The following is a 16,878-nucleotide window of genomic DNA, read 5'->3' as shown; positions in this document are numbered from 1 at the left end:
ATTAGAATTTAATATTCAGTTATAAATGAAACGTGCTACTTATTTTTCATTGTCCATACACATATGCTTTGTTACACATTTATCCATAACACCAGAAAAAGTACTGAGCTGTGGTTACCCAAGCTACTGTTTCCATTGGTACAAACACAACTTTATTACTCACGTAGCTCTTCCTAACTTTCTGAAGCCACTTATCTCCATTCAAAGTATTTCAAAGTCTGTTAGTCATGCCTAACTTTTCCATTAACCTCTTCCCATCACCTCTAATAAATTACTATTCAGGCTCCTACAAATAAGGTATTTTCACGTCTGTCATAATGATTTCAGATATGCAGTTGCCCTTTAGGATATGCTCCATTTCGTCTCTGTCATGTCTCTAACGCCATAATTTGGTACTGCATCAGGGAAAGCTGCATTACATTTTCTAGGCAATACCTAAAGCAGCATGAGTGGCCCTGTCTTTTTCCATGAGAGAAATACAATTGCTGGACTAATGTGTGATGTATTTCTCTGCGAACAAGTGACAGTTCTGAGTAAACAGACCCTCCAAAGTTTCTGTCAGTTAACTGATGTCATCATACAGTTTCTGGGGACACTACATGGAGCCCTTGCTTTGACAGTTTAACAAATTGCCGAGTCACTGAACAGCATCAAAGTCAGCTATGCAAGTTTTACTTTACTCAGTGCATAAGACAAAACAGAATCCATCACAACAGTTGGGAATAAAGCACATACAAACACCAGTGCTTTTTCTTTCAGCTTTGCTACCATGTAACGTGCCTTGGGTGCAGGAGACATGAGAGCATCTACCATTGCATCTACAACCTCATTGCCATTTGTGCTTCCTTTGCTAAGAATGTTGTTGAAAAAGTCTGCCCGCTCCTGAACGTACTCCTTATTGTAAACTGCCTTTTCCTCTTCACTGAGTTCATTCCAGATTTCTTCGGCGCTGACTGGTGGCTGAATTTTTGTAGATCGTGCATAATTTCCTGGCTGAATAATACAGACCTAAAAGCGAGATGTGATACTTATCAAAGTGCAGTCAGTCATTCTGAATTCAGTTAAATACCATATGCAGTAAAACAGATACAAAGCTCTTTGTGAACAGATTTCTTCCAGAAAATGCAGCTTTGTGGAAATTTCAACCTTGAAAACTTTACTGAAATCAAGTATATTCCCATGAAACAGTAGCCATTGCAGAGGTGCTTTGTTCTGACTTCCTCACTTCACTCTGATTGTTATGTGTTCATGCCTTCACAGAATGCAATACTGCATCCTTGCTTTGTATAGAATGCTTAGTGGCGTCAATGTTTTGAGGCAAAGTTATGAGGCAAATAATTTTGGTATAACTTTGATGTCTCCAAAGTGGAATGCTTGCAATTTTTCTCTCAGTGGCAAATCTTACAGTTGGTTTTCCCCTAGTAGGGAATAATAAAAAGCGATGGGTACATCGATACAAGTTGAGAAAAGGCCAGAGGTGCTACTGCAAAGGTCTCACTGAATTAGCAAATTTCCAGATTTCTGTGCACACCAATTTAAATTCAAAGTGTACAAACTTTTTGCTGCTCAGCCTGTTTACTTTGCATGCATTATTCTGCTGTTCTGCTGACTTCTGGGGAATTTCAGAGCAAGCTTAGCGCTTCCAATGGAAGCTTTTCCCAGAATACCTCAGCTAGCAGCTGGCTTGTTAAAACTGTCTGTAGATGTGCAGCACTCAAAACTCCATGGCATTTAACTGACCTGATTTCTAAAGACTGTTAACACAACGTGAAGAAAAATGGTGCTGAGCCATATGAAAGACTTGAGGATCTGACAAACATTCTTTGGAAATCCGTGTTAATTTGTAACCCTAATGCCCCCAATCTGCCATCCAGCTCATCTGCCAGGGGCTACCGCTGGTGCAGCAGCACTGCCACGTGCCAGCTTCTCAGCCTGCACAGCCACCAGTGCTCTGCAGCCTGCTGCTGGGGCTGTAGCAACCAGCAGGAAGGGGTGCAGGTAGCCTCCCTACTGCCCCAAGTCAGACTGTGTATCTGGGAATGTCTCATGCTGCCTTTGGTAGGTTTGCTGCAGGGCATCTTTCAGAACCCTTGCTTTAGATTCTTCAAAATTGCTTACTATTAGCCAAAGTAATGTCAGTAGTAACATTCACACATATATTTTAAAGAAAGGGTGTTCAAAAATTCATGTTTTGCAGCTATATGAAGTTGGTTAGGAGATATTAAACTTTTTCTTTTTTTTTTTTTTTTCTTCCCTCATTTTCTTTAGCCTTCTTTCTAAGTGGCAGACACACACTTTGTTTCCCGAAGGTAGCCTTTCCTGAAAGAACCAAAAAGGGAGTAGCAGAGCAGGAGAGAGGAGCACTGAGGCTTATCTTCTGCAGGCTCCCTGCAGGGTAGATTCTGAAGCAAAGGCCAACCAGCACCATGCATACACTGAGAAGCAGAGACATAATTCTCATAGATACTCTGGAAGTGTTTGTCAGCCTGATCTACTGTACTGTGTGCTGAGGTTATTCCAGGGGTGGGGGAACAGTAAAAATCCTAGAACCACTACAGCAGTTAACCTGTTAAACTAAGCTCTTCCATCCATTTCAGATTATCCTCGGCTAATCAGTTCAAATCCTCATCATGCTGTGTGGCATTAGGATGTGTGAAATCACTTGCATTTTATATTTATCCAAGAGGGGCAGCTGATAGAAGCATAGCTGTAATTTCTTCTAACATGAGCTTATGAACAGAGTATTTCAGCAGTAGAGTGACTCCAAGGAAAAAGCCCTGTGAAACTACTCCACAATCTAAACTTCAGGTCTGACCATCAGTGTTGCTTAGGTATAACACTAAGAGCACTCTTACAGCTTCTCTTAGGTCAAGAGAATAAAAAAATATTCTGCATGAATATTGCCTCGTGCAGAGTAGCTATTCCCAGATATTGGGAGGAGCTTTTAAGCACTGATGTAAGAGAGAGAAGAGCTCTTTTGGTAGGTGACAAGCCTTCATTTTTGATGCACAGCACTCAGACCTGGACTCTTTGCTCTTGCAGGTAAACCTGTGAAAGTTTCCATTGCTTTGCACTGTTAAAAGTTACTGTGAAAAGCATGGCACTGTTCAGGCAAACCTGTCTCAGAAAGTTTTTTCACTATAGAGAATGTAAAGAAAGGGTGCAAGTTGCAGCAGTGTCACAGAGATGGCTTGCTACTCCAGATCTTCTAAGGGCTGCAACCACCACCCAGCTCTGCTGCCTGCTATTATTTCTAGCCCACTGATTAGCCACAGAGGAGCCACCTCTCTCCAGGGAGAAGCTGTATCCATGGCTTCAGGGGAGCAGCTTTTATTGCCATCCCCTTTGTATGGATGTATGCAGTTTGCTTTGCATAAGATTAGACAGTATTTACCATTTGCCTGTTCTGCTTGCCTTGGCCACCCCCACTGTTGTCCTGTACTCTTTGTAGAAGCTACTTACTTCCTTACCTCTAAATGATGCATTTCAGCTCTGGAGGAAGTTTCAGGAGTGAATTTCCTCTCTTTCTCATACAAAAAACAGTGTTTGAAATAGCAGGAAGTTTCACAGAGCAGCTATTTATTACATCACTTACCTGGACGCCAAACTTCTTCATTTCCAGTCTTAGAGCATCACAGAATTTTTCAATAGCTGCCTTGGTCATAGAATAAATGCCATTTCCCAGAGTAAAATAGGCAATGATGCTGGACATGAAAACAATGCGTCCTGAAAAGAAAACAGAGGAAATAACAAAACTTGTCACTCTTGATCTTTAAAATAGAATTGATTGCCCAGGCCTTCTGAATTGCAAGTCAGGTAGTATTTAGCACGATGTTGTTTTACAGTGCAACATGTAAAAGCTGTGCTGTGTAAATGTGCAGCCCTAGCAAAACTGTGCACTCAGCTCTGTAAAGCAGGTACCATCATGCAAGCAGCTTCCTTCCATCTAGAGACACACTCTGGACCAGACAGGGGATGACAGATTCCCAATGTGCTGCTTATTCTGTTTGAGACAATTGACTCAGGTAACAGAAGATGAAAAAAGGTGGAAGCAAAGAATTCCCTTAAGATCTTTAGCCTGAAAAATAGTAATAAAAGACTATGCTAGTAATAGGAAAAGGACTGCAGAGGAGTGAAGTGAATGATTTTCTTTTTGGTGACTACGTGACTACTAATATCATTTATGGCTATGCGACTACTAATACCATTTATTCTGTGCTAATGATATTTCTGCACTGAGTTCTAGCTTAAAACTGTGCATATAAACCCATAATCAGATTGTACAGGGACAAGCTTTACCAGAAAAAGGTGACTTGACAAAAGTCTTACACAGTGCATTCTTACACAGCTGTGCTGTGATTTCCACAATCTGTGCTGCCTTTTTTTCCTTTTGTAACTCTCACCGAGTGCACGCAGGCATGCATTAAATGCACAGAGTTCTGATTTGAGGCTTTGGGCTGTGGTCTCATTCCACTGTTTATTTGTCAGCTTCCACCAGTCAGTCACACCGTATAGTAACAAATGTGTGTATGTAGTACATGTATGTGTAAAGATATATTCATATCAGAGGTGAGAGAGATAATGTCCTCATAGCTAGCAATTTAGAAAACATTCCATCCCTATTGCTGCCACAGATGCAGAGAACACCTGGGCACCAGATCAGACCAAATGGTACAGGCTTTTGGGCTATCAAAAGGGTATCATGGGAATGCAGTGAAATCTGCCATTCTGGATTACGTTCCCTGCTTTCCTACACAGTCAGTGTCTGGGTTAAGTCTCATATCCAGTAATGGCAGAATGACTATCAGCTTGCTGATCAAGGTGCTACGTCAGCTGGCCTCGCCATTGGGAAAAGTTATGTTGTTCCTCTCAGAATTAGATGCTCAGTACTTGTCTGAAGTGAAATACCCTCCTTTACGGTATTAATAATCTTGAAGCTCTTCTTGGACAGGTTGCTTATCCTGAAATGGCAGTAAACCTCTTTCACTGGGACACAGGTTCTGTGTAAGTGACTGTAGGATAACCTTTCCCTCCTTGGCCCACCAACTAAGCAATTTGGAGCATGCACCCAGAATGGGGGACACACTGTTTAAATTCTCTCTTTGCCTGAGGTAACTGAAACCCAGTTTTCCCAAGAGTTACCATGGAGCTTTAGAGCATCATAGAGTTCTAGCAGAACGCAGGACATCAGAGAAAGAAATCAATGTCTCCTTGTGTAATGGCAATGTAACACATTTGCTGTTTCTCACTGTATATGCAATAACACATTCTCTTACAAAAACTTCCAGCTTGCAGTACTTAAAGGTTGCTTTTTTGTTCCATCAAAATATCAGCCAAAGGCAACCAAGCAGGAAGAAGCAAAGTAGGAAAAAAGAGGATGCTATTATCTTACCAGCATTTTGTGTAACAGTGATATCTGGGGATTCCATACAAGAGCTAGCCCTACCATGCTTGATGCTATACACACACAGTAGAGGGAATCCTTGCATTAAAGAGCTTACAATTGAAACAGACAAGCTCAGCAAAGCGAGGAGAAAGGAAAAGAGTGTCTTTGTTTCCCAAATGCAGATGGAGAAGGAACAAACTGCAGAGCAATTGAGACATTCTGCAATGCTGTAGAGAGCTATTCAAGCCATTTCTCATCAGAAGCAAGGGCAAAGTGCATGCATGTGGAGGTTCATGCTACTGCATTTATCCCATTTGATACCATGCATCTCTGTATGGCACTTTTTTACATACGTGGGGTTTCTCTGCCCAGAATCATAGAGAAGATCTTGTCAGGCCTGAAACTGGAAGCTGGATGTCTCTAGTTCTCCTCTGTATGATCACTCTTCCTCTCCTAAATGCCACACAGTAAAACAGTAAAGCCTACATAAAAGAAGTTAAGCGGGAGTTTACTGGATCTTTGTCTAATGATTGTCAGTGCTTACAAAATGATGCCTGGGCTCCATAACCTACTGTAAGCATTTTTTTCACTCTGTTTTCAGCCAAATACTGAGATAATCCATTGTTTGTAAATAGTTTTGTTTTGTTGGGTTTTTTTGTTGTTGTTTGTTTTTTGTTTTTTGTTTTTTCCTTGTCTATTGCACAGACAGAATCGTCAAGGGTTCTTTTCCTCTTGGGATTTCACCATCTTCTTAGGATCATTCAGGCCACACAGAAGGAAGCTGTCATTTCAGTTCAGTGAAAGACAATTAAGGCTTCTTTTATAGGTGCTACATTACCTGATTATAGTAATCTAATTATTCTACAACTTCGAATAACAGTGGATTAGCATTACCCTTGTATTTCCTTAGCAGAGGAAGAAATGCCAGGGTTGTCCTGATGCTCCCAAGAAGATTCACATCCGCAAACTTCTCATATTTCTCCATTGACAGCCACCCCGTCTCACCAAATGTTGAAATTCCTGCATTGTTCACAAGCCCCCAAAAACCTGAAGGAGAGAAATACCTTAGCAAGCATCTTTTGCTGAAAAAAAAAAACACTCCATGGCAACCAAACAACACTAGTGAGCTGAGCCCTTGATAACAACTTTTCAGTTGCATTATCTTTTTGTCTTTCGCTTATAAATGTGGCAAGTTTTGTTTAATGAAGGGATGTAATTCTGCCCACTATCTGGACAATGTAAGTCTCAGTGCTATTTAATAATCACTCACTTTATAGTCTCCTTAAGTTATTTATGAATAACACGATCTGGGAGACTACTTATTACTGCCAATGCAGTGTTTCATGATATTTTAATTACTTGAATCCCACTGTGAGCAATGAGCAGCTTTGTGAAAATTACATTAAGCAGTCTAAAGGCTAAGGGGTAATATTTTCAAAGAGCCTGACTAATTTAGGAGCCTATGTGTTTTTCAGGATTTTGAGCATCAGTTCCTTCTGAAATCAGACACAGCTGGGCACACAGGCACAGCACTAGGTAAAATCTGTGGCTATGGTGTTTTCTGGATTTCTTACCCTTGGCCAGCTATATTCCCTCCTAACAATGGGACTCACTGTAGAAGCACAGCCCCCTAAAATGCAGTATGATTTCAGCATTTACAAGCAGATCTCTACAGGCAGCAGAGCTTGTTCTGACATAATAACACCAAGCCCTTTAGCCCAAAGCCACAGAACACTTCATGCAAGCATTGTGCAGCGCTCAGAACCTTGGTTGTTGGACATGCTTTTTGCTGAAGTGTGGCAGTGCTCGCAGATTAGAGCTGACATGCTGACTAAATGCTGATGAAACCATGCTGACTTGTTGTAGCCTACAGAGCACTTGTCTACAGATGTATGGTAAAGCAGTAAGTGAAAGCATTGCTGTTTCTGTTCTCAGACCCTAACTTAGAGTATCTCAAGGGTGACCAAGGGTACTTAACAAGTACTCAGGGTAAACTGAGAAATAACTAAGTTTGCAGCTTGTTTCTGCTGGCCTTTCTAGTTTTGCTGATGTATTTTTAAGAGATGTTATACATGTCTGTTTGAGGTAAATCATTGTATTCTGATGCCTGCTGCATGATCTCCAGGTGTAGGTTTCTGTCAAGGTAGGGGGTAGCAGTGCTTCTTCTATCCCGTGTACAGAGAGGGGATGTGTGATGCCTCCTGTACTCATGCTGGAATAGATGGGACCTTTGATTACCCTGATGGAAGTGCTGCAGAAACCCTTTTGTTCTTTTCTCTGTGAACTTCCCCAACAAAGCTACTGTGATGGTTTCATTGTATCTCAGTCCTTCCACTGCTCTGCCAGGAACTGCTAATATAGGACTTCATTCACAGAAGAAGTTAAAGCTGAAATAGACAATTTTTAGAATTACTTTGGAAAGCAGAGCTCTGTGAGCATTTCTAATACATATATTCTGTTGTGCTACATAATGCAACTTGGTGCTTAAAGAAACAAAGTTCTTTCAGTCAATGTCTCATTTGCAGAGCAAAGCACTCAAAATCAGTAATTTACCACATAGAACTTAAATTCTGTCCTCCAAGGTGAATAGACCATCATGTAGGGGTCCATAACACAGCAGGCCTTGACACTGGACCTCTCTCATGACCATAGATACAGACTGTCTTCTGTCATACTCAATGTGCCTGTCCTTTGCATTGTCCCAGATGTTGGTAGGACAGAGGAGAGGAAATGGACCAAAAAATTAGCCCCTCAAATTTAGCATCCCACATATCCTTCTTTTCCTTGCTGCTGCTCTGTTGTCCCAGATCTTTCCATTATTCTGTGGCTTGACTTCCCTTTCTTAAATGGAATTAACCCCATGGGACTGGCTTCCTTGTGAAATGTTTCGCTGGATTAGAGTCCTTTAAGAGCTAACTGTCAACATTTGTATACTTGCATGTGATCTGATCTGCAGATGGGCTGAGTAGCTGCATACTCCATCTGGTTAGGCTGCAGGTCTCTCTACTCAGGTTTATTTTTAAAGAAGCACAAGCCAAACTGAAGTCTGACATCACTGCAAAAGCTATTCCTTGATCTTTTCTAATTGAAACAAAAATGTCATTTTTGCTTTTGCCACTGCATCCAGCACAGCACAGCAAGAACACTTGCTCCATCCACGTACCCCAGAATTCATGAGGTCTTCAGAAATACAGCCGTTGGACTTGAAGCGATTCATTTTCTTTCTCTAAATTATGAAATACAGAATTTAATTTGCAAGGTAAAGGTTTTCTCTTCAGCTGTTTGCCAGCTTTTCCTCCTGCACTTCAGGTGGTTTGTGGTAAGGCTAGCCCATGTGTGCAAACATGCAGAGTTTCTAGAATAAGAGCTCCTTCTTGCTTTTCAGTGGCCAGATCAAAGTCAAGGGAAAAAAAATTGCTTGAGTTAAACTGAAACAGACTCTTTTGAGGAAAAGATTAAGTAGAATATAAAAAAAGACTGCTCAGAGTCAGCTCAAAGTATTTTATTTGCCCTCAAGTGAAACATACTGTTGCTCAGCAGAACATTCTGACATCTCCAAATGGGAGAATTTCTGAAGCATTCTACAAATCTTCTTGCCACTTCTTTTGGTTGAATCAATTTGCCAAATGCTACCCAAATAATGAGCAGTTTGTTATAGCCAAATACCACTTTCTTTCAAAACAATGAAAGAATGAAAAACATGAAAAACAATAGCTTTGCAATCAGGTTGCTGGAATCAACTTTCATCTTCCTTTCCTGAAACACGTGAGGTAAGAATTAATGCAATAAGCCTGCATGCAAAATACTTTGTACATTTGTTTAGACAAATGCAGCTCAGGGAACCTGAGAAATACAGTCTTAGGAGAGAAGTCTCCAAGAACCCTCCAGTGGCACCAATGGCTGGGCTCCTCTCGCCTGTTCCTGGGTGCCTGATTCTGTATAGGGTTTCCCAAGTACAGCATGTCACATGCAGATAACAATCTGCTGGATCCTACACACGGAAGGGATCCCCAGTAGCAGTTTTCAGCACAGAATCAGACATGATTACAAAACTAGGGTCTAGCCAGATGCAGAGTACTTCCCGTGCTCAACAACAGGATTCCTGGGGAAAATCCAGGGGCTGTCTGCAATACAGAAACACAGTGGCCATAAGAAGCTCTGGGAAGATCTGTTGAAAGATTTCTGATCAGAATGGCAATGGCACGGTCCTTGGTAGAACTCGATGCGAATCTCTGATATCCAGAGCCGGTCAGTTCACTGCTTCCTTGAAGGACAGGGCACAAATGAGATTAAACAAAACAGCTGAAGGAGAGACATCACATTGCCTCAGAGTCCATGCACAAACATGTCAAAAAAAAAGCAGCTGATGATTTGATCTGGAGGAAAAATTGCTCAGACTGTTATAACAGAACTCAGTTCGGGGCACAGTTTAGGAAGAGGAGTGTGAGACTATACTACAGCAGGCAGGAGAGAAATAAACTGGCAAGCAGAAAGAGATCTTTGCTGATCTCTGCTTTAAGAAAATGCATTCTGAGGACAAAGATTAAGAGAGATAGCAGAGGATGTAAAGAATCACTTTAGGAAACCTAATTTAAGATTAGTGAGGCTTTCAGGAGGACATTGGCTCTCAAATAACATCCCAGATAATTACTGATCAAAGCATGTTGGCCAAAAGCACGTATCTAAAGTCTGTATTTAGACCCAAAAGATACCTGATATTCTTTCCAGAAACTCTTCTTGAAGTTTTCTTCCTGTTCAAGTCAGTCAAGCTATGTGTTCACAAAACACACTTTTCTGTCTGTGTTCGCATGTCTATGAAAGCACCCACACAGAGAAGATACCTAAATTCAACCAAATTTTCAAAACTCAAATGTGTGTTTTTGATTTCACTGATCTTTGGAGTTTCTTATTTAAATTGGGACTCTGCAAAAATGGCAGGATCTTTCCTGAAGGATCCCAATAATAAAGGAAACTAGCCAAATGGACTAGAGTGTGATGCCAGCTTCCCACTGAAAAATGCAGAGAGGGAGCAAACCAGTCTGCTTGAGGGAAATGTAGGGTGTCCATCGTAACAGGTCAACTGAGAGTCTTGAGTTTCAGATTCATACCTTCTAGAGTCACCATCCATTCCTCCAAATGTCATGCTGTGGTTGTCTTCATAGTGAGAATAAATCTACTTGTGTATGATGTCTGGGCTAAACTATGGTACCAGGGGCATACTGCAAGGACTCTACAAACAGGAAATCTTAGTTTGTGGAGGATAGTGTATGATAACCTAGTAGGGAGAGGTAGTACCAAAATGAATATCCTTCTCATCAACAATGCCATCTACTCAGAACAGGAAAATCAGGTTTTGAAAAGAAGAAAATTAAAAAAAAAAATACTGGTGTTTCTGTAGGTACTGGGAGAGTTAGCAAACCATCAAACTGTTTAACTGCTTTCTCACTGTTTTGGTACGTCTCCTAAAGTTTTAGTTGGAAATGGATTGCATTAAACCTAGAGGTAGATGAAGTTATTCCTTTCTGAGCATTTTTGAATGATACGGGAGTATTTTAGTGATCTAAACATAGATCCTAGCATGCCAATGTGACATATTTAAAATCTTTTTTGCTTGAACAGGACTGACTGTAGTAAAGAAAAGAGAGGGAACAGTCCCTAAACAAATCCTAGTGACTCTGGGGACAAAGGCTTCTCTCTCAGTTTCTACAGGGATTCTTTGAGTAGAATTACCCCAGGCTGGGGAAGGCAGAGGCAGCAGAGTTCAGCAGGATTTACAAGCTAGAAGGTATACAGAGCACTTCCAGTAACTGTTCTAAAGGTGAATGCTTTCATAGCTTTTAAAATAAGCTAATCTAGGTTTCACTGTTGTTGTAAATCACACTGATTTACCTTCAGCACCACTCACTACATTTCTGCATCTGTTGGTACAGTTTGTGCAAAAACAAAAAGCAGGTTTTTTTTTGCTGACAGATGCCTATTTAAGACAGTCTACTGGACTCACCATCTACTCTTTGTTCTCCCTCCTGCAAATACTTGACACATACTTGATTTTCAGCATGGTTAGTCTCATGCTGCAGGCCCCTAGATGCTCCACGATCCACTAGGGAAAACTCACTGCACAGTTCTTTCTCCAGTGGGACATTAAGGCACACCCTTTGCTGCTCACCCTTTGGGAACCGCTGGGCAGCAGGTGAAGTGTTCACAGCAGCACATTTTTCTCTCTTTCTAGGTAATTTCAGAACATAAATGAAATGGTTCAGAGTTCTCTTTACAGTGCAAAAAAAACCAACAATCCACATTAAAAACAATCTTTGGCCCGAATGTAAATAAATTATTGTCTTTATCAAATAAAATGGTTCACTTAAGAGTTAACCTTCAGCTGAACTGTTACACTGAAACTACTTTTATAAACTACCAAAGGAAATATATTTATTTTTAGAGGTGCCAAGAAGGAACACTCCTTCTGAAGTATTTTGCACAAGACTCTATATAAGTAGTGTGTCCTCATAGTTTCATTACACTGGAGATAAAAATATTTTATAATTGTATTTTATAAATTATGAAGACAGCTTGTGGCATTTGCTCCATTAACACCAGGTATTAAAACATCTCCTTTGCTCCTTCTTGTTTAATAAATGTAGGAAGATTACTTGATAGTTGGGAGTTTTCCCAAATAGCATGTTCTATCTGCTCCTATGAAATTACATTTTCTTTTTTGCCTTTGCAACACAACCCTTAAGCTGCTGCAGCCCAAAAGCAACAGAAAAATATGTCATGAATTCTGTGCTTTGTGTATACATGCCCAGTGCTGCATTTTGGGTCTAAGGGCCCAGCTGAAAAGCCCTCTCTGCATACGCAGCGCACAGTATCTGTATTTCAACACCAACTGTGCTCAAGTGTCCCCTTCCGCAAGAAGTGGTGAGAAATGCCTCGATCTGAAGGCATGTCCACATGCCTACAAGCAGCAGGGGTAACCAGTAAGTTCATGCTGAGCTGCAGACTCAGGACTCTGCATGTCTGCATGAAGACGACCGCCGCATGAACCACCAGAATTACAGGATAAATTAACTTATCTGTAACCCAGAGTTTCAGGTGACCCAGTCCTTGTGCCCCATCTGGCCTGTAAGAGCTTTTGTGGGTCATCTGTGATGTGCCTGCAGCTTGGGAAAGAGCCTGAGAGAGGAAGGCTCTGCCTCTTAATCAGATAAGGTCAAGATCAACCATAAATACATGGACTTAATGAACAGCACTGAGGCTTTTTCTTACTTCACTTCCCATTTCATCCCCTTCCCAAGGTGCTAATGAATGAGGCAGACAAAGGTCTCGTATGTGAAGCTACTTCTGCATGCTTTACTCCCTGCTATGAGCAAGAACTGTCGGTCTGTAACTGAGGGAGTCGTTTGAGATGAGGATGTGTGTGCTGAGCCACGTGCATCCCTCAGCAGTACACTGGCTTCTTCTGCCTGGCAGCCCTAACTATGAAAAAATGTAAATGTGGCCCTTCTGCTCTGACCCTCACAGCTTTTGAGGTGATGAACTGGGCTTTATGCTGCCTGCAGTTACTGTGCCATTTAGACTCTGTCCATTTTCTTTGGAGCATGCTCCCTGTAGGGTGTACGACTGCCAGATTTCCTTCTAAATGACCCTTCTGTGAACTAGCTTATCAAACCCCAACTTGCACTGAGAGGCGACAGGCACAGCAGCTGCCTTCTGCATTTCTTTATTCCCTCTCTCACAAAACATGCTTAGAAATCTCTCCCTTCCTTGCTGCCTCCTGTGCATGCCCGCGTTTCGTTCCCAGCTCTGTCTGCAGACACCTGCAGAGGGTTTCCAGGCGCAGCCCCGCCGCCGGCGGTGTCCTCAGCTGCCGCACAAGGGGCGCGCACCCACCTCTCACCCACGTGTGCGTGCTTCGGTATCGTCTGGGGCTACGGCCTCCAGCTTGTGTGCCGCTTAACAAGGGGCACTGTTTTTTTTTTTAACGCAAACCGTTGTTATTACCGCTAGTAGTAACTGCAGTTAGCACCGCTCATAGCCGCGCTCCCCACAGCCGCTCGATGCCCTCCGGCCTGCCGCCCCTCCCGCCACCCGATGGAGGCCGCCCGCCGGCCACGGAGCGCGGCTCCGGCCGCTCCGCGCCGCCGCTCACCTCGCTCGGGCAGGTGGCTGAGCACCAGCTCCTTGGCGGCCAGCACGTCGCGTCCGCGGGTGACATCGAGCCGCAGGACGCGCATCCGCCCGGCATCCGCCGCCGCCTCCCGCTGCAGCCGCCGCGCCCCCTCCCCGCCGGGGCAGAGGCAACCGGCGAACACGGTGAAGCCGAGGCGGTGCAGGCGCAGCGCCAGCAGGTGCCCGAAGCCGCTGTCGCAGCCGGTGATGAGCACGGCCCGGCCGGCCGGTTCCAGCGCGACCGCCTCCCGCCGCCAACGGCGCGCCAGCAGCAGCAGCAGCAGCGGCGGCAGCGGCAGCAGCAGCAGCAGCAGGAGAGGGGCCGCGGCCCACATGCCGCCCCGCCGCCGCGCCGTGCGGACCCGCGGAGCTGGAGGGCGGTGGCCGGCCCCCGCTACCCCTCCCCGGTGGCCACGGGCACCGCCCCTGCCGACCCGCGGCCCGGGGAAGCCCGGCGATTGGCGATGCGACCTGCTGAGCTGCGCGCCCGCCACCCGCCGCGGGAGGACGGCAAATTCCCCACCCTTGGCTTCCTGCTTGCTTTAAGGTAGCGCATTGCCCGAGTCAGGAGCGAGTTGGATTGTGGCGAGTGGTAACCTGGCTTGTCTCAGAAATAGTGCAGCCAGCAGCAGCGGGGAGGTAATTGTCCCTCTGTACTGCACCGGTGAGGCCACATCTTTAGTACTTTGTTCGGTTTGGGCCCCGCTCTGCATAGGAAGACACTGAGGCCCTGGAGCGTGTCCAGAGAAGGGGAGCTGTGAAGGGTCTGGAGCACAAGTCTTGTGGGGAGCAACTGAGGGAACTGGGGTTGTTCATTCTGGAGAAGAGGATGGACAGGGAAGACATTATTGCTCTCTACAACTGCCTGAAAGAAGGTTGTGGTGAGGTGTGGGTCAACCTCCTCTCCCAGGTAACAGTGATGGGGTGAGAGGTAATGGCCTTAAGTTGCACCAGAGGAGGTTCAGGTTGGATATTAGAGAAAATTTCTTCTTTGGAAAAGTGGTAGTGCATTGGAATAGGCTGTCCAGAGTGGTGGTGGAGTCACCATCCCTGGAGATGTTCAAGAAACTTAGGCACTGAGAGACACGGTTTTGTGGTCAGTGGTTGGACTAGATGATCCTAGAGGTCTTTTCCAATCTTAACAATACTGTGATTCTGTTAATCCCAGAGCAAAGCTACCATGGACAGCTCTGCTTCTCCCCTTGATTTCCATCACTGCAGAAGACTTTGGTCATAGGTCATGAAATGAAAGCATCTTGAGTATCTCAAGATCCATGAGATGGGAATTTTTAATCCATTTTCTGTATTATGCTATAGCTATTATCTTAAATGGCCCATGTCTGTGCCTGCTATGCTGTGTCAGGTGCCTGTAGGTACTTCTTGGTGGAGTCTCTGTTTCTGTTTTCTGCAGGCTGAAAGGACAGTTATACACTGCTGAACAAAGGTCTCTGAGTACTGACTATGGGAGTCATTTGATTAAGCAGTGGTTTCTCTGCTCTTTCTTTCATCTGAGAAAGTCTCCAAGCAGCTGGTGGAAGGGGCGGACTCCTGTGACATGGTGGAAATGACATGGTGGAAAGAACCAGATGCCTTCATTAATTGTGATCTAAGTTGGTGTGTAAAACTACAAAGGAGGCAGAGTCGTTCTTTGATATATAGACACTAACAGAAGAATGACTGGGCTTAACACACATACAGATGTTCCTATATATTTGCCTGATTTGGATCCCTGTAGCTCCAAAATTAGCTTTGTCCATGTTTAGTAGTTTGTCTTAAGCAGGCCCTGTATCTGGCTGTAACTGAGGTGTTCTAGAGTTGGTAGAGCTGTTCTCAAGTGTCCAAAAACAGCACTTGTCCCTGGAATCAGCTATTTTATGTTTGTGTTGGGATCTCTTTGCACTAATATAGAGTGTTTTAATGACACATTCTAAGGAGAAAAGGAATAATTATTGTTTAAATCTCTTTTCCATGGGCCGCACCATTCATGTTTCTTTATTCTTGTCAGCTGTTAATCTGCATATATTTGCTTAGACTTTAAATTGTTCTGTGTGCTCTCTTCTGCACTGTTCAAGTCCCCAGTAGGCATTGCATAATAGGACTTAGAGCCTCAAGTGTCTCGGAAAGCCACAAGGAAGGGGGTGGAATGGTTAAACTCAAGATGTCTAGATACCATCCTCAGTGATGCTGATAGTGCTCCAGCACACTAGGAGATGCTGCCCTTTTTTAGCTTTCAGAAAATCACTTGTTCTTCCATAACTCTGAGTCACAAAGCATTGTTTTTACATTAAAGAAATATTATGCAACCCTCAAAATCATGAGAGTTGATAACCATCTGTCCTCCTGCCAGTTTCCCTGTCTGGTTCCCTGCAGCATAAAAAGATGGAGAGGTGTTCCAGATTCACCTCCTCTGTGCCTCCTACTCAGCTCTCTTTTGCATCTGCCAGCCTCTGCTCTCACAGCTTTCTTGTCCTGCTAGTAACACAAAGATCACAGGCAATGCCAAAAGCAATCTGCTGGAGAATAAAAGGTAACCCTACTAACCCCTCAATTTTATTCTACTTCTATTCCAAATAAATTTCAAAAGATATTAAAAAGGTGGCATCCAAATATGACATGATCTTATCTGAGAACAGGAGCAGTCAGAATAAATATCAGAGCAACAGAATAATTTAGCTTGAGACTTGTGGGTTAGAACTGTAAGAAGCTATCCTTCACATTTAGAAACAACATCTTGAATGCATAGTCCAGTAAATGTGGGCAAGTTTACGTACGGATCATTGGTGGTGGAGTTTCACTATTTGTTGGAACGCTTTCTCTCTGGATGTATATTATTCTATTCCTAACTCAAAATGCATGTACTCCACATATATTTGCACGTATGTTAATATTCAGACTGAATTAATAACTCTGTGTTTTGTATGGTATCTGAAATCCCCTTTCTTTCTTTTAAAACTCATTTAAAATAAGAACTGTATGATTTCATATTCTTCTTCATACGTCCTGTCTCATCCGTAACACAGAGTGGTTGTAGTTTTCCTGCAGCAAGTTAAAGAAAGATCAGGATACTGAAGGAGAAGGTGGGGAAGCGGAAGATGCTTAGAGGCTGGTTACTGGTCAGAGCCTGAACAAGCTGCACTGAGAACACACCCAGCTGTCTACCTGGGAACAGCTACTTGTTAATTTGTGCCTAAAGATTTCCTCTAGGGCACCCCGCAAGTTTCACAGTTAGTGTGGTTAGAGAACTGAACAGGAAGCTTCCCAGGGACATCCAAATCCTTCTTGTGTGGCTAAAGGGACTTCTAGATATTCCAAAGTGCTGCGCA

At 43.4% G+C, this 16,878-nt stretch overlaps 1 protein-coding gene across 1 annotated transcript; it reads right to left on the bottom strand.

Annotated features, from left to right (window-relative positions):
* Nucleotides 1-660: 660 nt before the first annotated feature.
* On the bottom strand, nucleotides 661-13,890 carry LOC122164750 (D-beta-hydroxybutyrate dehydrogenase, mitochondrial-like). The gene is made up of 4 exons (XM_042827005.1): nucleotides 13,536-13,890; nucleotides 6,281-6,433; nucleotides 3,596-3,726; nucleotides 661-1,008 (listed from the first exon to the last, which is right to left on the bottom strand). Exons 1-4 carry the CDS (start codon nucleotides 13,888-13,890, stop codon nucleotides 661-663), a joined length of 987 nt encoding a protein of 328 aa, XP_042682939.1.
* Between the last annotated feature and the right edge of the window lie 2,988 nt (nucleotides 13,891-16,878).

Source organism: Centrocercus urophasianus, unplaced genomic scaffold (assembly GCF_019232065.1).
Source record: "Centrocercus urophasianus isolate 14NV4802_14NV808 unplaced genomic scaffold, USGS_Curo_1.0 seq_10, whole genome shotgun sequence".
NCBI lineage: Eukaryota > Metazoa > Chordata > Aves > Galliformes > Phasianidae > Centrocercus > Centrocercus urophasianus.
This window is presented reverse-complemented; position numbering and strand designations above follow the sequence as displayed.

What these genes read in the sequence shown, in the direction of transcription:
- LOC122164750 (XM_042827005.1), bottom strand. Translation starts at nt 13,890, where the DNA reads ATGTGGGCCGCGGCCCCTCTCCTGCTGCTGCTGCTGCTGCCGCTGCCG. An exon ending in CAGCCACCTGCCCGAGCGAG is followed by an intron (nt 6,434 to 13,535) that starts GTGAGCGGCGGC and finishes TCTCTCCTTCAG; the next exon opens with GTTTTTGGGGGCTTGTGAAC. An exon ending in TGAAGAAGTTTGGCGTCCAG is followed by an intron (nt 1,009 to 3,595) that starts GTAAGTGATGTA and finishes TCTCGCTTTTAG; the next exon opens with GTCTGTATTATTCAGCCAGG.